At 26.0% G+C, this 23932-nt stretch overlaps 1 protein-coding gene across 5 annotated transcripts in view; it reads left to right on the forward strand.

Annotated features, from left to right (window-relative positions):
- LOC129981957 (cell adhesion molecule Dscam2-like) overlaps positions 1-23932 on the forward strand; it is a 545016-nt gene that overhangs the window by 476507 nt on the left and 44577 nt on the right. For all 5 annotated transcript variants that reach the window (XR_008785388.1, XM_056093028.1, XM_056093030.1 and 2 more), the window contains 2 exons: positions 1606-1696; positions 4704-4776. Coding sequence is in view for 4 of the 5 variants with exons in the window: in XM_056093028.1 (XP_055949003.1) it covers positions 1606-1696; positions 4704-4776 (164 nt within the window). In the remaining variant the exon portion in view is untranslated. The remainder of the gene's footprint in view (positions 1-1605; positions 1697-4703; positions 4777-23932) is intronic.

Below are 23932 nucleotides of genomic sequence, written 5' to 3' on the forward strand. Positions count from 1 at the left end.
CTACGGTATTAACAGAAAAGTAAAATTTTTATTACTGCTTTTATTTCATAGTATGCTCATCTTTTAATTAGCACGAACAGCAAATCAGTGGCATCAGTTTAACCCTTCTTTGCATGATGATGAAAATTTCCATCACAACATTTACGGAACAAAAATTGAACTCTAAACAGGTGTGCTGCAAATTGGCTGTTGCTATATATTGTGTTTTTCACATATATTGTGTAATAAGGAACGTAGCTATAAAAAAATGAAATGTCACAATCATTATAGTGGGTTCAAATTTGTCATTCTGCTGTTTGTTGTGGTTGGAAGAAACGTGAGATTTATTGAATAGTTTTTATAATTAATCTGAGATATTTTTTGCTAATAAAAGCGATAATGAGTGGAGAAATTTAGAAGAGAGGGACATTGAAGAATTTGTATTGATGTTAACATGTAAATTTGCATGACGATAGATATTTCCATCATACTGATTTTTAATTATTTTAGGTTATATATTTATACTCAGATTTTTTTAAACATTTTTGCTTTAATCTAGAGCCTGAATTAAATCACCCTGACTTATTTACAATAAAGAAATAAATCATGCAAATAATTATTCATTATTCTCTCTAGTCGGTAATTTGTTTGAATTCCCTGATATATGGTTCGATTCAATGTGTAATGTCATTTAAGAATTCTGTGTCCCATGCATAGATGAAATATGATTTTGTGATAAATGTTCGAATATTAAACAGTGCTTTGTAATCAAGCACACAAACACCAAAAAGTAGAGAGTATTCAATCGGATTATAAGAATCATATCCGTAATATAAAGAAATTTCTGTTGCGCTGCTACAATGATGGAGAAGAGGGAATGAAATTCCTAAGCTGTGCTTAAATCGTATCATGTGTTTTTAAACTTAATTAATGGACCAGATAAATGAAAGCTAAATATAGAGAAAGTGTTGGTAGCTGAGGTGTCAATAGAAACCATAAAATATCGGTAAACAAAATACAATGAAAGACATTGAAATGAAAAACTGTTTTATTATATTTAATGTATTATAAATCATTAAAATTGAAAGCTCGAGATACACACATTAGTTCAGAAATTAAATTCTAATTTTTAATTTATTTTAACTTTTTATAAGTAAATATTTACCCAATTGACTTTGACAGCTTGTAATTTATAATAAATGAAATTATTTCCAAAATTTTAATTGGTTTTCTCTAATCTTCTATTCTCTAAACTGCCTCTATATTAGATTTCCAAATATTATATATATATATATATATATATATATATATATATATATATATATATATATATATATATATATATATATATATATATATATATATATATATATATAATTACATTTTAATTCTGTAGTTATATTAGATTGTTGACGAATTGATTCCTTATTACAATCAAATGATTCCACTGACTTTCATTAACTAAACTGCACTAAATTGCCCAACTTATCTTCTGATAAATTATTTGTATCTAATCCTTACCATCAATAACTTATCCATTTTTGCCAGGTATATGAATATATTTCTTTTCATGCCATTAAATAATCCATATTAGCTGCTAATACATCACATCTTTTTTTCTTACAGCATCATCACAACGTGCCTCTACATCAATACTCTCAGCTTTGGGCTAACTCCAGGGGATTTTGCGAAAAACCCACTCTGATGAGTTCCAGAGGTGAGTACTCCATTAATCAAAAGGCTTCAGATCACACGCTGCATGCTGGGATACTAATGATCCGAATTTCCTCTTCTTGGAGTAACCAAACATGAATCTAATGTCTGTTCTCGACCTGCGTCTGTGAGGTCTTCATAAATTTTGAAGACAGATTCTGTAGTCAATAATTACTAGATAAAGAATTGCAGAAAGAACTGGAGTGTAGTCTCGAAATAGACTGAACCCGTAATAATGTGACGCAAAATAAAAGAAAGATGTGTATAAGTTTTGTATTGTTCGAGATTTGAATAAGATAAATAATTTATAGGACAGTGCATACAGTATATACACAATTTTCTTAAACATATATATATACATATAAAATTATAATCAGATTTGTGCATAGTTTAATGTGATTGTAAATTAGCAAGTATATGTAAATGCAGTGTAAATAATGATTAAAATGTATAATGTGCAAACATTATATCGCTGAGAATCAAGCGATATTGTTAGAAAATATTGAATCTAGCGATAGTATAAAAATACAGTATTGAATTCTACTTATAATTTTTTTTAAAGAAATGTCTTCCAATTCAAGATATTTATCCAAATATGGAATATTTATAATGATACGATACAAGTATAGCTTCATTTCATATAAAAATAATTTTCTGATTTGTACATAGTTCAATGTGATTGTAAATTTGCAAGCATGTCTAAATGCAAAGTAAGTGTTGATTAATTTGCACAGTGAGTTCACAAAGCATCTCAAAGAATTAAAAAAAATGCTTGTTTAGAAAAGATTGAAGCGAGAAAAGTCAACAACAGAAACTTTTGAACTCAATTTATAATTTATTTATTTATAATTATTAATTATTATTTATCGATTTATAATTTCAAAATGTCTTCCAATTCAAGGTTTTCAAAAAAATCAAGTATTTATTATTATTATTATCATTATGTTTATTCGATGAAAATATAACTTCATTTCTATAGAAATAATGTTCAACATTCAGAAACTGGTCTTCAAATTACATTTATTTTTAAGCTTTCATTATTGTTTATACTAACTCAAATTTTTATTCTTTTTCTTTGTATCGGCAGTGTTTATTCATCGAGAATTCATCCATACTTTTTCTATCGCTGTCATCATAAGACAGATTTTTTTTTTTTACACAGAGCTCTTGAAAACTTTATAAGGAAACGAAGATCTATATCATTAAATGACACATTTTTAAGTGTATCAAAAATTTCTTTGTATAGTTGACAGTTAATTACAAATACTATTATTCAGAATGTTTACATTTTCAAAGCACTACGAATTGACATATTTTTATAAGTTCTTTTCAATAAAATATATACATAAGGTAATGTCTAAAACGACTTAAAAATTATATCGGTATATTCCTAATAAAGAAAGAATCTGTAAAACACATGTATTCTAAAAGTCGAAGCATCTATTTATGAATCATTTAAAAATTTACTCTTTATAAATGTAATTTCAGATTGCTTTAATTTCAGAATCATTGTTGGTTCTTGGCTTCTGCATAATAGAACTTAAATTGTACTCTTTAGTTAGTTGAATTAAAATCGTTTCTATCCAAAGACGATTTTGAAGAATATGTAATAACTATGCACTATGCCTCATTCAGGGAATCCACATCCAAGAAAAGGAGTAATGTTATTTTATCAATGAACAAAATATAATATCCTTCCTACAGAAATCAAAAGCTAAAGGATCATTTTGAAAATTAGATATTTTCGAAGTCAAATTTCTTAAAATAAATCCTAAAGAAAATAAGATCTACTTTATATAATTATGAAATTTAAAAGTACACGTAAAATTGAAATTGATTTAAAAATCTCTCATTAGATAATATATAGGAGTAAAAAATGTTAATTTGCAGGCATATCAAATTTTATTTATGTAAATAATATTTTGAGAATTAGGGCGATATTTTCTTTTGATGAGAAATATGACCAAAATAAGTACTTAATAAATGCTTGTAATATTTACAAAGCTTCAAATGGTGTATATATTAGCATTGATAACAGAACGTATGTTTCATTTTATATATATTTTTTCCGTATTATTATTTTTTAGAATTAAACGTAATTCCTTTTAGTTCACGTTTCTAAAATTATTTATTTATTTGCATATCACTAATTAAGAAATGGCGTAAAAAATCATTAAATAATTCTTTTTTTTTCAGAATTAGTTGTTTAATTTTATTTTAAAATGAAGAAAATTCATTTAATAATAAGTTATTTAGGAATAAAATGTAAATCATTGGAATTTTTAAATTTTGTAATAAACGATAGAAAAGTCATATTTATGTATTTTACTAAACAACTGAAAAATAAAGAAGGACTTTAATAAAAACATATAAATGGAAGTATGATTTAATTTTTTAAAATTTATTATCATGCTAGATTTTTAAAATAATTTATTTAATTTTATAAGATTTTTTAAATTAATATTAGCAGCCCATGGCAAAACATTGTTTTGTTATTTAGCATCTAGAACCTTAATTTCACTATGAAAAAAATGAAATTTTAACCAAGAATTTAATTTTTGAATATTTATTCACGATACAATAAAATGTCGATCACTCTTTCAAAATAAATAAATAAATAAAATTTCAAAAGTGAGTATCATTAAAAAAAAAATAAAACATTAAACTTATTCGAATTCTGAAGCTTGATCCACACTTTTCTAAATTTTAATAAATGTGATTGAAAAGAATGTAAACAATGAAAAGCAGTTTCCATTTTTATGAAAATATTTGATAATTATCATAGATTCGGAAATAGTTATCAAAAGAAGAAAAACTATCTTTAAATTGTTTACATTTCTAAACACTTCAAGGCCAATTTACTATGGTATCTATAGATTTAAATTTTTTTTCTATGTGTTAAAATATGTTTTTTATACCTAATCTTTCACATGATTCGCTAAAGTGAAATAGCTTTTTCCTATAATGGGCAAAAGTGTTTTCATCATATTACATTATCCATTATTTTGCAGGTGATATAGAAGATTTTGATGTAGCAATAGCAATGGCAGAAAAGTATGCAGCATTTAGGCTTTCGCAAACAAGGTAAGTAATAAAAAAATCCTCAGAATATTTACTGTCATATATGAATTCATTTCAACTGTTCCGTATATGTTTTTCTTAGCCTCTGGGTTTTTACCGCCCCTAAACCAAAGTAAACTGCAAAGATGGTTGGGTTATGAAAAAGGGAGCTTCGGATCTTAACACAATCTGAAAATTTCCAAGTAAACCCTGGAGGTGTAACAATAAACGAGTACCACTATTTCTAAATAAAATCTTTAAAAAAATAATAATAGTTTGAATAACAACGGTATAAGTATAATTATTAATAATTATAAATTATAATTACTTTCAATGCAGTCTGTACCGCTAGGAAGAGCCATAAATATAACTTTCCTTTTGTCTGCATCATATCGGATTCGAAATCCCAACTTCCACTTTGGCGTCCTGTAATGAAGACTTTAAATTGACTAACTATTGGTGTAGCAATATAGCTACGCATGAACAAAAATTAGTTACAGCTTCGCAAAATTCACGTTTTATATATATATTTTTAAGCTGAATTACAGCAAAGACTAATGATCTGAGTTTTGATTTCAGCGTTTGTAAACATTACTGATAGAAATGATACCTCAGTAAGGAAACGAAACTTCAAAAGTTAATATAGATTCACATCTGTGAAAAAAGTAATTACTTCTTTTATTTCTTAAGCAATCTGTCAATGTGCATGAGAATTTTTAAGAAAATTTTATTTAATATGTGACAATAGTATCGACAAGATAATAACTCGTCTTGACTGGTACATCTTACCTTACAAAAATATAATCATAGACTGTTTAAAACTATTTGTCAACTATTTAGATAAATAGTCAATGTAAACTATTTATTTCTAAAATTAATATAATTAATAATATTAAATAATGGCATTGTTCGACATTTTAAGTTAATCTTTGATATATTTTACTGAAGGCCGTGGTAGCCTGGTGGTAAGGCCTCGGCTTGTGAGCCGTAGGGTTTCAAGTTCGATACCCGATTCCATCTAAGAACTCTCGTGTAAGGGGGTCTGTTGCACGTTAAATCCGTCAGGGTCAAACGCTGGTCCTCCCGCTGGTGTGGTGGGGGGGGGCTCAGCTCAGGTGTCGGCCTCATCATCTGACTACGGTTCAAAATTACGAGCTCCGTCCCAAAATGCCTTAGTGTTGCTTTACAACGGGAAGTTAATAAAAAAAACTAAACTTGATTTATTTGAGTAATTATATTTTAAAAGTAACTATGTATTAATGTTTCATGGCGATATTTTTATTTCAAACTATTTCTGAATGAGCTTTTACTATTCTATTTTCAAGGCAAATCGATTAATTACTCTTAATTCTTTAAAAAACTTTAAATACTATAAAATAACTGGAATATATAATTTAGTAAATTCAAATATTTTTTAGAATTTTTTTTTAGTAATTCATTTAAAGTTAGCATTTAAATAGTTTTGCTTTCGTTGTCAGAGTAAAATTATTATTATTATTATTAATTAAATTGTATCATTACACTTTTCCTAATTATATTATTGTTAAATTGATGTTTACTATTTGCCATGCAATTTTTTTTATTTCTTTTTTCTGGCATATTATAGAGACGAAATTTCAAAGTCATGATTACACCTTTAACATTCCTTTTAAAATTATGCGAAAATGCAATATGATTCCCAGAGAAGTATTTCTATTCGTATCAGAGTGTTTTCATTTTCAACTTCATATGCCATATATAATTTTCAAATATATATTTTCGCAAAGGTTCAGATGGCCTTTTAATTCAATTTTATCAATTTTGAAATCCATTTCTAACTAGATAGAGATTATTTTAAAATCATTTCTCTTTTTCGTAACAATAAAAACTAAATAAACTAAAATAATTAATTAATAAATAATATCAATTATAAAATAAAAAACTAAAATAATTGATTCTAATAACTTTTTTAAATAAAGTATCACGAGATAATGCAAAATTTATTTTTGCAGCGAACCTTATTTAAGGTTTTTTAATCAAAATTTGTTTTACTTTAATCTTTTATTTACGTCCTGTTTCAAGGCAACACAATGCTATTGCTGGACGTATTTCTTTATTTATGAGCCGTAAAAGGCTCCATGCTCTTATTCAAACTTCTATTTCATACATTAGCACCCAGAAAAATTCAGAGCACACTTTTCTGCTCGTGTGGTAATTTTTTAACAATTTTCACCAAGAAGTGGCTTAGTGGTAAGGTTTGAACTTTGGGGGCGTAGCTGATACCACGCCACTTTCGTATGGAATTTTTTGAATTGGAAGTAAGCATGTATCTATAAAAATGCATCGAATCCTGATAATTTTAAAAATTTTCATTGCCTTGTATAAAAATAATTTATATCTGAAGAAGCAACGCCATTCGAACAATTTAAAAAATATATCATTTAATTGTACAATTCATTTCGTATACTGTTGTATGTTATAGTATATATTCTGTAGTATTTTCTTCTTCATGTCAGTTGTCAGAAACTCATCATGTGATATTAGTTGAAGATTTCTGTTCTATGAAGAACATATTCAATTTCGTTTCAATATGAACAACTTATTTTCATCACCAACTCTGTTCTTTTAGTATAAATCCATGACATGAATCTTTATATCTCAAAAAATAAATTGACGTTAAATTATTTTATTATTCCAATCTTCAAAATAAATTTTTTTCTTGAATGAAAGCAAAAAAAAAAAAATAATAATAATAATCATTAGTCTAATTTCAGGCCATTTTGAGAAACAAAACTGCTGTTCTATAATATACTTAATGTAAACCAACCAGCATAAAAAATATAATCGTTTTACATAATCAATGAATTGCCAAACTAAATCCTTCATGCATTTTAAAAAGGTAACTATTAAATATATCGTCTTATTTGTCTATAACAAGATTAAAATAATTAAAATTTATAGAAATAGGCAAAGTTTAATCAAACTTTAAAATGGGCTTAACCATCGCTATATGAAGAATTGCTAGGACTTGCCTGTCTTAAACAGATACTCATAGTTCTCAAATAATTATCTCAGAAAATAGGTTTTTACATTATCTGAAAATTAATATATATATTTGTTTACATCATTTCATTTCTATACAATTCTTTAAATATAATCTGGTACAAAATCTGTTTCAAATGTAATAATGTAATTCAAACTGGAACATCAAAAAATTCAGTCGTACACTTTTCCGATTTTTAAATGAACATTTTTAAAACAATGGTGGGTCCTTTTGGACATTAACTTCGGATCAGGAATTTCCCTTCGTCATTTATTTCGCTGCATATACATTATTTTTTATTTGCATCCAAATTAATTTATAATAGACTCATTCAATTAAAGATATGTAAAAATAATTAGATATGTATAATTAAATTAATAAAATCTGTACAATCAAATTAATAAAATCTGTACAATCAAATTAATAAAATCTGTACAATCAAATTAATAAAATCTGTACAATCAAATTAATAAAATCTGTACAATCAAATTAATAAAATTTGTAGAATTCAAAATTTAAAATACAAGGTGAAATTAAAAAATACTGGGCGAGCAAGTTGGTCGCAGGAAGCGGCCAGTACGATTGTAAGCAATTATTGCTTACTTTTCTCTTCTCTCTGACTTTTCTCTACTTGTTTCTCTGATAATCAGCAAAGTTTTTCCATATAATGATTTATATTTAATGCATCATTTACATATAAAACATGAAATTTTTATCATCACTTCCTTTCAAATATAACGGCTATAACATTTCTTAACTGCGTTATATAATAGTGCAACAAATATGAGTTACCGTTGCGTCTTTGGCTGCAAAATTGTTAAATGTTTGAAATATACAGTATTGATTTCTATTAAAAAAAAAACATTAGAAAAACTTGTAACAGAAAACGTTTAATAAAATGTGTTAAAATAATAGCATTTAATGTGAACACAGCTAGGTTTTGAACAAATTATATATATTCTCGGTAAAAATAGCTTGAGTTTTCCATCAAATACAAAATTAGCTGCTTAAATATTTATAATAAGTACGTTTCATTACCGATAGAGAAAGATATAATAACGAATTACCAGTATTCAAATCATATCAAAATCATCCATCATTGTGAAGATTTTGATTATTTGAAAGAGTTTCATTATTTTATATATAGAAATGTGCACATATAATTAATGGTTGAATTTACAAATCACTTTTATCTGTACAATAAATAAAAAGACAATTGATGGTGATTTTGAAAAATTATAAGAGCATGAAAATAAAGTTGAAATGATATTAAACAGATGATGTCAATCTTCATTTGTTCCAGGAATAATAGAATTTACGAAATAAATATTTATAATAAGTACGTTTCATTACCGATAGAGAAAGATATAATAACGAATTACCAGTATTCAAATCATATCAAAATCATCCATCATTGTGAATATTTTGATAATTTGAAAGAGTTTCATTATTTTATATGCTGAAATGTCCACATATAATTAATGGTTGAATTTACAAATCATTTTTATCTGTGCAATATATGAAAAGACAATGGATGGTAATTTTGAAAAATTATTAAAGCATTAAAATAACGTTGGAATGATATTAAACACATGATGCCAATCTTCATTTGTTCCAGGAATAATAGAATTTACGAAATAAATTTGTACTGAAAATTTTATGGATATTACAATAATTATTCAAACTACCCTAGATCTCTCCAAGCTTATCATGAAGACACGATGGAAAATAATATTTTAATACCTTTAGTCATATTATGATATTACGTATAGACAAATAATTTATTAACATAATATGTATAACTCAAAATTAAAAATACGAGGGGAAATACAAGGTGAAATTCAAAATTACTGGGCGAGTAAGCTAGTCGCAAAAAGCGGCCGATTGTAAGCAATTGTTAAGTAATGCGGCGAGATAAATATGTGCCCCTACGAAATGAATCAAGGAAATACAAGAATGTGAGAGAGATTTATTATGCAGATAAATTTTTGTTTGTTTTTGTTAAATAATAGAAAAATATATAGATTGCGATTTATTTTATACATAAGATAATTTAGATCCCAAGCTTAGAGGGATGAAGGCTATGCCGTAAGTCTCTTTGCACAATATCTGCTATCTGATCATTTTAAACACTGGCAATTCATAAATATGCCAATAATCGTTAACTTTGGCTATTCGTCCTAAGGATGTTAAATATGTTGTTACAAAATTGAATATGCTACTCATATTCATATTAAAAGGCAAATTTTAAACCAATATTGACTCATTTTAAAATGTTTCGTAAGGTGACTTTGCACAATTTTGAGAAAAAAAAAAAGGCTTGTTTGTTCATATTCCATGTAACGCAGCATATTGCATATTATTATACAATGTTGTGTGATTTTATATTGTATTACAAATATTCTTGAATATTATACAGTATTGTACAGTACAGTACTGTATTGTATTATACAGGATTGTCTTCCTACATTATTGTGTAATATGAGAACTAATGGAGGTAGGGAAACAAAGAACTGAAGTAAAATTAATAATACGATTACAAAACAATTTAATTTTGTTTTTGCAAAAATAAGGTTCTGGTTTGATGCTACGGAGTAGGAATAATTGGATTTTAATTTGATTTTGGTAGCGTCAATAGAGATATCTTAACACGCTGCTACATTTCAAGCCATACTGAAGTGAGTATATATGATGAATATTTGATTTATGATCCCATATTCAATTTTGCCCTGTAGCTTTCTACAGGGCAAAACGTTGTAATTTCTCTAGCACGCATACATGGTAGACTACTCAATATACCTATAAATGTTACATTTGTTACTACCAAAATGTTACATTTTCGAAAACTAAAAATGAATATATATATATTGAATTTCCTTGAAGAATTTAATTTTTAGTAAGATCTGCGGAGAACGCTAGTAATTAAACGCATTGCAAATAAAGGGTTAGTAAAGAATTCATCATACATTTTCAGAAATAGTTGTAAGTTCCAAATAGAAAAATATTAAATTTTTAATGGCGAAAAAGCAGAAAGTAGTTTAGAAATAAAAATTTGAAATTGAAACCATTTTTAAAAATTAATTTGATAACATTGCTTTTGAAGTATGCTATTCAGAGACGAGGATTTTCTTCTTCTAACACATTATTTCGCTTCTATCTCTTAATACCACTCTTCCCAATTCCCACTCGAATACAAATTACAAATGCATCGTCATTGCAATTTGTATTATTGTACTTGTAATATGAATTGGTTTGAAACATATATTACTGTTTCCTTGTATAACAATAACATTTTCCTGGTCATTCGATTTCAGGTGGTGAATATTTTATCTACTAAACTGTTTGACTCAAAAAGATTCTTATGTGGGAACTCGAAATTCGCCGTATTTTTTCAATGGCAGTGATAAATCATCAAAGTATATCTATCTTCTGGCATAATAAGCCAGAGCTTTGTTGGATCTCGGTTACGAAGGAAAATGTGTTGCTTCGCTGGTTACAGATTCATGGATCTTTGTTCTTAAGGTTGGAACATTATCACCAGCAGTTGCTGATTTATGGTTTATCAAATCTCTGAGAAAAGCTGATGTTTTCATAATTCCTTTTTCAGTGAATTATGAAAAAGAAACTAAGGATAAGTGATTCATTTCGTTTAATCAAAAAATAAATGTTTTGGCTATTATATATGGATGAACTTAACCAAAATATATTTTTTCTTGAAAACACTTCAATATTCCGTTCAAACTATCCTTCTATTTTATTTATTTTCTTGTTTATTATAATTAATAGAGGGTTTTTTTTTCTGTTTTGATGCTGCTTTTAGTATTGGTTCATCGGAAAATTAAAAGAAACATTGAGATTTTCCGCTTTTTCTTTGCATATTTGTACTGTGACATCTTTGATTGGTTCGAAACTACTGTAATTCTTAAACATATGGCACGTAGGTGGAGCAGTTAAGTATTTAATAATATTTGAGTCAGATAAGAATAATTATAACCGGAAATTCATATGTGAATGATTTTATCACTGTTATGAAAACTATTAAATGATATAAAACAAATACATAAAATTCAAAAAAAAATTAATATTTAATTTCATATTTTCTTTGATGTATTATACATTAGATGAAATACGAAAAAATTGGATTCAATCTAAGTAACAAATATATAACTTCTTTTACTGGCGAATCCTATTCTTCACTCAAATAATAAGCGAACTCATCACCAGCTGTTATGATCAAATTTTGTAACTTTCTACCTAAACAATAAAATTTAAATCCACATTTTATAGAAAATATTTTTCTCTTCCACTCAAAAAATTTATTCTTATTAAAAGTTTCATAATGATTCTGTGTTATAGACAGAACAGAACGTCTTCTCATACCCCCGTATCTCATACCCCGTATTTAATCATTCTGGTCACTAAACAGTTTAGTGGGAATGTTACGGGAATTTTATTTAAATATCAAAATATTTACAGCAGAAAAAACAGAATTTACAAACATATAAGAAAAGATGTTGAGATAAAACCGTTTACAAAGATTTTCAACATTGAAAAATTGTTTGAAATAATAATATGCAAAAAGATAAAATGTATGAAAATATACCGTGTTCACCGATTATCATGATATAGAAGATGAGGATGTAGTTATAGTAATCAAATGGAAACTAATTTGGTTAATGGTAAACAAGGAGAATCACTGTTTGATTGAAATTTATGAATGCAAATATATGATAAGGTGCATATATTTGCATCCTGAAGTGCTTGTTTTTTCCCTATGTCTTTGCGAGTATGACAATTGATGTTGAGAGCTAAAATAGATCTCTATTCTCACTGACAAATTTGATTATCCTATGAAATTTTTGCCAGGAGAGGAAGTTGACGCACTGCGTTTCGACATCATATTGCATATTAATCGTAACCACAAGACACTCATGGGTATAATTTTAAAAATATTTCATATTCACAATCTTATTTAGGATTTGTTTGACGAAAGTGATAATAATATTCAGCTGTGAAATGCTTAAACAAAACTGTTAATAATGAAAAAGTTATTTTTATTTTAAATAAAAGACTAAACAGCATTGCTTGATACCACTTTTCCCAATTTCCCTTCAAATGCAAATCGCAATTCATAGCCAAGTACTTTGTAATCCTGAATAACAAGAACATCTCCCAGAAGACTTTATTCCAAATGGGGGATATTTTATCTTCCAAACTGCACCCATCCAGAGATTCCACTAGCGAAACCTGGTGATAGTCGCGCTCTTTCGATTGCAGCGATAAATCATCGAAGTGTATCTATCTTCTGGCGTAATAAGCTAGGGCTTTGCTGGATCTTGCGTTTCGATGGAAAATGCGCTCGCATCGCCGGCTTCAGATTTATGGATCTTTGTCTTCAGGTTGGATTGGTATCAGCGACACTTGCTGATTTAGAGCTCTGAATTCGAATCGGATTTCGCCATGTCTTTATGCGGATTTTGAAAGAAATGTTAACGCTTGGTGTGGAGTTTCGTTTTATTAAAAAATAGCTATGCAGACATTGATATGAGAAAAACCTTTCTTTTTCCTTTTCTTTTGAAGATTTTCGTGTTTTGATCTCTTTCCTTTCTTTGTTTGTTATTTTAAAGGGATTAAATAAAAACTGTACTATCTTTTGAAAGTAATGATGAAAAAGGATATATAGAGGATACGTATCCTAATCCTGTTCCAATAGCTAATATTTAAAACTTCAGAAATAAATCATTCTTCCAGCAGAAAAATGTAGTAAATGGAATTAAGAATTGTCATTTATGTTGCTGAAGTAAATAAATTTAATTTTGAAATGAATTTGGAATATGTGTACAATCCATAAGTAGCATTAGTCGTATTTATTATAAAACTTTTTACTCTACTATTTTAAAGAAAATGAATTTCCAACTTTTCAGGCTAAAATCGAAAGAACTATTAAACTATTTATTAATATTAAATATATTAACAGATGAATTTTTGAAAATTTTATGGGAATCTGGAAAGATATCTGCCTTCTAGAGACAACTATCAATTCATCTAAAAGATATGCATTTATTTCTTCATAATTTGATCCATTTTGACCGCAATATATAGGAAAAATTTGTTTTTTAAATTTCGGATTCTAAAGAATATTTTAAGACTTCATTAATATTATAACTAAATTGTATCCAGCTTTAGATTTCGTGGTTTTTTCAAAAGCCAATTTATAGACTTTATAACTTTTTAGCAGCACAATTAACGACAAAATATTTAATATAGTTAAATACATTATCTAGTATTTTTTTCGACTGCGATTATATTACCATTTTATAAATCACAATCAGAAACAAAAACTTTTTGCGGCTTCACAATCTTATCTCTATCTGAAACTGAAAAATGTCCATACTCTCGCTTTGATTTAATCAGATAATGTATTTTTGTTTGAAGATAGAATATTTTTCAGAATCAATTTTGAGAATGGATTTTTTTGTTTGGAATATCGATCAATAAACTGCAGATATTTTAATTTATGCTTATGTAATCTTTAGAAGGCATTGGATAATAATAAAGTTAAACTTAAAAACAATCGAATTAAAACTGCAAGAAAGAGTGGAAAAAATATCTGGAATATTCATGTAATTTGAGTTGTTGTTGTTTCAAACATTTTAATAAAAATATGTAAACGGATAGAAAAGAATTTTTGAGCTTATAATTTAAAAATGTATTTTAAAAATAGGGTTTCATTTTACGTTTTAAAGTTTAATAACAAAAGATTTATAAAAGCTTTCAATAATTAGATATTTTCACTTTTATAAAGTAGAAAGTGTTTTTGCAATTTTCATCTCATACGTTATATTAAAAATTTATAGCTAGAATGTTTTCAAAATAATTAGACTGTTGGATATATTTTCCCTCTTCATGTGTGTTTACAATTATAACCAAAGTATCCCAGAAGATATGCGTCCGAAGGTTCATAAGAGTAATATACGAAAATTTATGCAATTCCTTCTATTTTTGATCTGTAAATTCAGAATCTATATTTGATAATAAGTTTTAAAAAATAAAAGTAGCAGCATAGTTTAAGAAAATGTGTTCACTGCACATTTTACAACTGATTAAAATACGTATAAAATCACATTTTAAATTTTGTTATATTACAGATGTCATTGTTATTATTTCCATCTAAAAATTAATGTATAGTTCTTAACAGAATTTAAAATATTTTGAATTGTTTTCACACAAATTTCATGATATATTTATTTTTTTGGTATTATCTAAGTATACATACTAATAAATCAAGATGAATGCCAAAGAAAAGTTTTTTTTTGTTATATTAATATTTAAGGAGAATTTTAAGATTGAAAAATTAAGATACAATCGATTAGCGGAATTTAAAAATTACAATCAAATTTGCAATATTATTAGAGGGGCTATTAAGTATTTTAATAAATAATAATCATACAATATGTGCACGTAATTTATTAAAAGAGTGTATTTATAGTCTTCACTGATACTACCTAGAAGTATTAATTTAGGAAAATATAGAATCCGATGATACTTTATTGGAATATATTTTTATGAAGTTAAAACGACTGTCTTAGTGAATTTTCATACAGCTTAATTTCCTAATATAGTTTCATTGAATGGTTGTATAATTTTAATTCTTATGCAGTAATGAAAATTTCCATTTCTATATTTGAGTTTTCATATCCGTTATCACTTTTTCTATTTTAATGAATAACTTTAAAATTTAATACTTTGCTTTTCTAATGAATCAGATATTTTTGACACGCACATAAAAATTTTTTAAATCTTTTGTAAGAGGTGCTTATTACATTTATTCACGATTCCAGATTTTTAAATTAATAAAAAAAATATACATTTGACAGAAAACTTTTCATACTAGTTTCAGAAGGGTTTTAATAAAGAAGGCTATATCTTCAGAAATTAACATTATAATCATGATATCGTCAAGAAAATTAAATTTAATAGAAATGTTCTATGAAGAGTTGCTTGAAAAAGTAATGTTCTATGATATACTATCAGCATTAAATATAAATGTGAAAGAAAAAAAAATATAATTAGTTAAAATATAACATTATAGTTTTTCTGAATAAAATGGCCAAGTTCAGCTTTACGTTATTACTAGTTATTTTAACCACATAGTATTTTGAATGCAAATGAAGTTAGGCTATGTTGGCAATTTTCTTTTTTGTGTCAGTGTTTGTATTTCTTAATTGTTTGAATATTGAATATCAAAATCAACTTAGTTAAATTATATAAATATTATAGTTTTGTATATATATCAAATTTCTTACATTTTAATTTTTTCGCATAATTATTTTAGAAGGAATTAAACCATTCTTAATTTTTATGGGCCTAATTATAAATCAATCAATCAGTTCAATTAAAAGTTCATTCCGCCGAAGAGAGGTAACTTGTCTTTGATATAAGAAACATTGATTTTAAGATCCCATAACATCTATAGTAATTAAATATCAATTTAAAGTAAAAAAATAGAAATAAAAATAGAAAGTAAAAAAAACCAATATTATATATAATTCCAAATTTTAGGGTTAAAATAAAAAATGTGTTTAAATCATAATTTCAAATTTATTGTGTGTTTCATTACTGTCCTTTAGAACATCGTTTCTTTTTAAACTCCTTTTCTTTATTTAAGCGCATATTATTATGTTAGATGTTGTTACCATTTTTAAATATTTCCACTCAAAATTGAATTTTTGTAACCTTGAATTATTGAATATTTTAAAAATTTAGTACAATAAGCATTCGTTTTAACTTTTTTTGTAAACAAAGCCTTGAGTTGATATTTGAATATATATAATTTTCAAGAGTTCATATATTTAGTACATCATCATTTTCTTTATTCCTTCACAAATGCACTAATTTTTCACTTTTGTAGAAAAGAGTTTCCAAAGCTCCTTTCAAAGTTTTTGGGAGAAAATATACCGCTTATGCATATCCATTAGATAATTCATTATATTCTAAAACTTTATTGCTAATTCCCTTTCAGTTCTAGTAACGATGTTCATCTACAGAATGGACCCCACCATTTAGTTATTTTTTTCCCAAATCAGACTCGTGTGCCTATATGCACTTATAATAATATAATAACGTACATTATTTTATTTTCTTATAAAGCTATCACTAACTGATATCTCTCTCATACTCTCGGCCTTGCAAAAGGTGTCTAGTTTTTTTTTGTTGTTACCAATTTATAAGTTGGATATTTGATGTATCTTTGCCATTTTTTGATTTATAAATCCATATATAATTAGTCAAAGGTAGAAAAAACAATGATATGAATTAGTGCTTAGGAAAACTTTTTTGTCAAATGAATATTTCACATTAAAATAAATATTTTCAGAGATTGTTTTATCTTTTGCCAGGCGGTAGTCTTTTGAAAAGTTATTAGCAAAATGTACATTTTAGGACCTAATATAGCCAACATATATCAGTGCTAATTCTTCTTTTTCCACCATTTTTATATAAGCACATAAAATCATTTTTTTCACAAAGAAACAAAAAGTAGTCTGATTCTCTTCATTAGTTTAAATCATTTCAACTTTTCTATTTCATTTGAATATTGGTAAAATGCTTCATGTCTTTGATGTCTTAAAATTAGGATATAATTTCTGGAATTTAATTCTTAATTGTATTTCATTTTCTTGAAATTCTGAAAGATTTCGATATTAAAATTTCATTGTTCAGTGCTTATTTATTATAAACTTGAGAATTCATACATGATATAATTATAATTATTTTCTTCCAAAGTGCATTTGACCAAAACCTGTCAAAGTAACTCCGAAGATTTTAAAGAATTAATAAATAAATCATGATTGAAGATTTGAATTCAGGCATTCATTTCAGATCGCACAGACGCAAATGTAGTAATTCCAAATCGTACAAATAACGAATAAATATCTTTCCAATGTTATAGAATTCTCTTCTAAGCTTCTAGGACGTCAATGTATTCCGATGCAAATATCTAACATAGTCAAATAGTTTTCTGTATTTACAAGGAAGACTAATCTTGAATTTTAAGCAATTTCTAGAACCGAATTCAAATTCTTTTTTCCAATTTTAAAATATCGCGCCTGATTACTTCCTATTATAATTACCGGAGAAAATTCGAAGGTATTCTAATCCAGTATTTCTGTTTCCTTCGTTGGGCAAAATTCATTTGCGTTTTCTATCCAAATTGGCTCTCCATGGTGAGGGGTGGAGTTAGCACCTCACATAGTTCTGTTGCCATGTTACTTGAAAGAAGTGAAGGCATGCAGTAATTGCATTCTTTGACGACATTCTCTCTAAGCTAAGCTTTTCAGATATCAAAGAGGGAGAGGCATGAGAGGTGATAAGATGAGGCTTGATTCCAATGCGAGGAATAAATGTTTTTCATTGTGTCACTATCGCTGTTTACGGGAGTGATTCATCTTCTTATAAGTGTCAGTCTAGAACTTAATTAATTACAGTAATTCTATAAGACCTAAAAATAGTAAATTGTTATAAAAATATTTCATATTCTTGCTAAAACTTTCTCACATTTTCTTTAATAAATATTCTTGCGAATTAATTACGTCGTATTAATTACAGAAAATAGTTCGGAAAGAGTGGATGATTAGTTGATGGGGTGTAGTTAATATAAAAGTACCAGAAAACGAAGGTACATTTGAACTTCTATTTTCTACCTCATAAAAATCCAAACTTGACAGAAAACTTGATCTCTAATTACAAAATTACATACCGAATTTCAGATTTTAAATCAATGCTTTCTTAAGCTATAACGATTACATGACTGTAAAAATATACATTGAGAAAGATCAACCGTTTTGCGAATTTGATACCAAATTTGATTCATATGCACAATTTAGATTTTTAAAAATTCATACAAAATTTCTTTCATTAGTCCTTTTCCTTTTTTAGTTACTATATTAACGTAAATTTAGGCAGCAGAGATAGATTTATTTCGAATGGTTTTCTTCTTTTAAAATTTTACAAAAAGTTACAAATGTTATGTAAATACCATGTGCCAAATTTCATTCGTCTAGCTCAAAGCGGCTTTGAGCTAAAACTCTGTCCTTCGGAATCAGAGATGTCAGAAATATTGAGATTTATCATAATTTCGAGCTTTAACTTTTATAGAGTTAAAAATATTTTTTCTTTGTGTTTTCCGCATGTCAAAAAGTAAAAAAGATTATATCAAATAAGAATACGTATTTTACATTTTTTCATGGTATAACGTTTCTGAAAATTGCGATTTAAAAGAGGCCTGCATTTTTGAAACCTTTCAAAATTAGGATATATAAGAGGTCTACCTAAGTTCACCTTTCTGTTTTAGTGCTTTAATGTTGAGCAATATATTTGAGGACAATAAGATTTCATTTCTAAAGCTAAATCGAAGACATTCCCATCTTTCGTTTCTATTTTTCGTATAAAAAATATCATATAATTTCAAAATTCGCTCAAATCTTTACAAACGGCATGATGGCTAGATGTTGAAATAAATTTAAGTTCTGCGTCATTTTTTGTTACAATTCATGGAAGTAACAAAATTGTAAAATAGTAGAATTCGAATTCGATCTTTACTTTCAACTGCATTTTGAGAATCATTGAATCTTTTTAATATTACACTCATTACTTTTTAAATGGTATCTTTTTACTTATTTTTTTATCTATCATTTGAAAAAAATAATAACACATCAAAAAAGATTTTTTAATGAATTATTTTCCAATTATTTTAATTTATGAATTTTCAGAAAGATTAAGAAGAAATTTACCGATTTAAAATGGATAGCATCAGTATTTTAATGCAAAATTTACTGATCTGAACATTCTGAGATGGAAAAGTAAATGCATTATATTCACTTGATGTCCTTGAAGGAAATCAAAACCCCATAATTTTTATAACTCTTGAACTTTATAGAAAGCACTGGAGGAGAATAATTACTTTCTTATTTGATAAAGAAGTTCACTTCATAAAATTTAACTAACAAGATTACAATTTAGTATTAATTTTCTACAGCAAAATTTCGCCAAGAATGAAGTTTCAGCTAGTGGTTCCTAGCCACCATCAATCGTCAAGTACTTTTGAAATCATATTTTTTTATTTCAGATATTGGCGGCTGGTACCTATTAAATTAGAAGACGATTATAAAATAATAATTCACAATTACTCTAATTTAATATATTTAAAATGTAAGTTCAAACGAATTTTTATGGATGTAGAAATCGATGTATTATATTTAAGGACATTCAAGACATAAGACAATGTTATACTACAAAATAATATTTTTATTTTAGCAAAGTGAAAATAATTAAACATTTCATTTAGAAATTAACAGTTTGTAACAGTCAACGCAATTGAAAAATATCTATATAATCCTAGAGATTATAATTTTGGATAATAAAATATTTCAATTAGATAACTAATATCATTTTAATAATTGTAGCTAGCCTTTTCAAATAATCACTGCGATTATAATATTATATAAATCCAGCAATACATGTATTCATTTGCCTTTATCTTATGTAGTCGAAAAGTTAAATTATTTGTATTATTAATATTTTTAAAAAATGCATTCCTACTTTCAACTACTGCAGCATCATAATATTTCCTATCAGATTTTTTTCTTTTTTTTGAAATTCCAATTCCCTTACTTTCAAAGCTCTAAATTTAATTTTTTTCAATTTTCTTTTATAATTTATCGCAATTACAGATAACCCAAACATATATTTTTATAAATGATTAAGAAGTTTGAAAAAACATAGTATTTAGCAACTGTGGGAAAAAAAATAGTCGCATAAGGTTCATAAAAATCTTATTGAAATTTGTTGAAAAAAACAAACAACAGAAATTATCCTTTTTTCTTAAACTTTCTAGTTTATATGTATAAAAATATTTTGAGATTTAGGAAGTATTTAAATTCTTGAACTTTGTACCCAGTCTTGTTAAATGTCAATATTTTTTGCTGCAATAATAACCATTAAAGAATATTTTTAATAAATCAGTACGATTAATCATTTTTAAAATAAATGTTTGCCTTAAACATCTTAATATGCATTAATTAATTTTTAATTTTTTTCATAATGTTAATATCTAATAGAGTCTAGGTATTTGACACTTTTTAAAATACATTATATCTAAAAAATGATCATTTTAATGAGAGTAAAAATTATAATGATTCTATTTTTTTAAACTTTTCATTATATTTTTAAAGATCTCCTTTACTCTGAAATACGCAGCATCTTTCCCAATTATTTTAATTATATTAAGGCATAATTAAAATGTATAAAGATTTCATACATGATTTTTTCCAACTAAATTTCAAATAATAAATAATGATATATAAAAGGCTTAAAAGATTTCTTTTTAAACTAATTAAAGTAGTGAAGATTTTAATATTATAAATATATATATATATATATATATATATATATATATATATATATTCTTTATAATGAATCTCATTAAAATTGAGAAGAATTACTCGTGGAATGTATTAATCATGTATTAATTTCTAAAACATGTATCAAATCATTGCATATGCACAAATAAATTAATATTTTTATTAAATATAAAATTTTGGACCTTCAGGGTATTTTATAGGTTATAATATTAGTTTATTAATTGTATTTTCTGGATATATTATTATAATGACAACACTCAAAAATAGTCAAGAAATTGTAATTAATATTTGAAATACATAAATGCCTTTTTTTATAATATATTATTACGTTAAAGGAAGCGCAATATTAGTTTGAAAATTTTATTCAATTTGAGGTAAACTTCATTTTTGTATTTTATTTCCTTTTTTTTTTAATATTTCAAATAAATATCGCATTCGCAATTAGAGGCAATAGGAAATTCATTCTTGCATTTATACCTAGAAATTTATATATAAATGAATATGCTCATTAAATTTGTAAAAAACCTTTTTATAATCAGCAACATGTCATTAATAATATTGTTTGTGCATAAAAATAATTATTTACAAGTATCTGTATATTATTCTTAGAGTAGCAAATGAGAAGCTTAACAGAAATGAAAATTTAAAATGATGGAAGGATACAATAATCAGTAAAGAATGGAAACACAATATAAAATAAATTGCTAAAAAGTAAACCAAGTAAAATAATAAATCAGGAAATAAAAGAATTAAAATATAAAGTGGAAAACATATAATCATCGTACAAAATTATTTTATTTAAGAGCAGAATATTTAATAATATATTTAATTTTATAATATGATTTTTCTTCGACTCATGGTAAACGAGAAAAAGGTTTATTAGAGACAATTTTAAATTCTGTCTTTTCAATCTTTTCCGTAGTTAGTTTCATGCATCATTTTTATTTTGACTGTTTAAGATGCACATTCCAATGTCATTTTTATACTTTCTTAATGTTTCCCCGAGGAATTATTTTCTTTTTTTTAAACAACCAACTATTTTATATTCAGTATATATTAGATATATCCTGTATTCAAAAAACTCCAAACAAATATCAGCTTAAAACATTACAATTAAAATGAAATGATCTCAATCAAAATTATGTGTCAAGATAAAATTAGAATGCTGAATGTTTATATCATAAAACTATGTATACTTATTATAAAACTATATGTATGTATTATAATATTGAATTTACTTTCCTGAGATATTTAAAAGGAAACCATTATAAGAAAGCAAAATATTAAAACTGAAAGAAGAGCGAAATAAATACTAAAAAGAAATACCTTAAACATAATAAAATATTCAAAAATTATATATTTAATATATTTTTAAATTTGCATTTAAATTTTTCATAATAATTTCTCAATATTTTAATAATTGTTAAGCAGAAAAATTTATAATTATTTTTTTATTAAGTATTTATTAAATTATAATTTCATGGGGATAACGTACATATCAGTTGTACCATTAATGTATAAAATATTTCGAAGGGGTGTTACTAGGTACCATGAAGAGCAAAAAATTCAATGCAACATGATGTGAAACCACATTGAGAAGATGAAAACCTCAAAAAGTAAATTCAAGCTCTCCAGAAGGAATTGTCATCGTACATAACTCACATCTTTACGCGTTGTAAAATCCATATGTCAGTAAACTTGGAAATATCTATAGAATTTTAATTTAAATGCATGGGTTGGAATCATCAGTTATTAGCTCTTTCAGGCCACAATTATTACGAAAAAACGTATCATATTTTTCTGCAAAATTCCATAAGAAAGTGTTGTAAAATTCACCAACCATTCTGCAGGGAGCCATGTTTGTGATACAAGATGCGTGAGTAATCCCATCGATATTGTAACCACATAAAGGTGGATTAGACCACTTGTTTCACCGTAAAATATATCAAATCACAATCCTTCTGACTATCTTCTTTATGACCACCTTAAATTACTAGTCTTTGCTATGAAAATACTTTTTGCTTAATTGTAGATTGTGCAATGATATTAACACTACTTCTTATAATATCTCTTATAATAATTCATCAAATAAATATTTTTGAAATTGCAATAGTAAATATGTTGTACTATCGTGCATAAAGTTTTTTGATTCTCATCCTATCAGAAAAAATAGTTATGCAATTAAATTTCTTTTTCAATGTTCGTTAAAATTCAGGTGCAGACCTTAAATTTGTTTCGAATACTCATCATAAAAATCATAACAATTGCCTTTTAGTTTAAAATTTCTTTCATAAAAAACAAACTAAAAGAAAATATCAAAAATTGTTTCAGTTCTAAATTTTTTTTAGTTGCAATATTAATAACTGAACTAAGTAAAAGAAATTTTTTTTTCTTGAAAATGAACATCCTCATCTTCAAGTTGAAATGAATCATTCACTAGACAATTTTCTCTTGAGAAAATAATTTCATTTATAAACTGTTTATGTATAAATGCGTTTTTTTTATATCATTCAACAGAGCTGCATTTTTCGCTTAGATAAAATGCATCAAAAATTATTTAAATTTGCTTTCATTCAGAAAAGAGCTATAGAGTTCTATTAATATTATTTTGCATCTATGAATTGTGCTATAAATGCTTTGAAAACACGCCTGCTTTTAAAATTATCGCATTTTTAAAGATACAAGTTATATTTATTATTCATTTATAATTTATATTTATTAGTTCTATGAATAAAAATAA

Source organism: Argiope bruennichi, chromosome 8 (assembly GCF_947563725.1).
Source record: "Argiope bruennichi chromosome 8, qqArgBrue1.1, whole genome shotgun sequence".
NCBI lineage: Eukaryota > Metazoa > Arthropoda > Arachnida > Araneae > Araneidae > Argiope > Argiope bruennichi.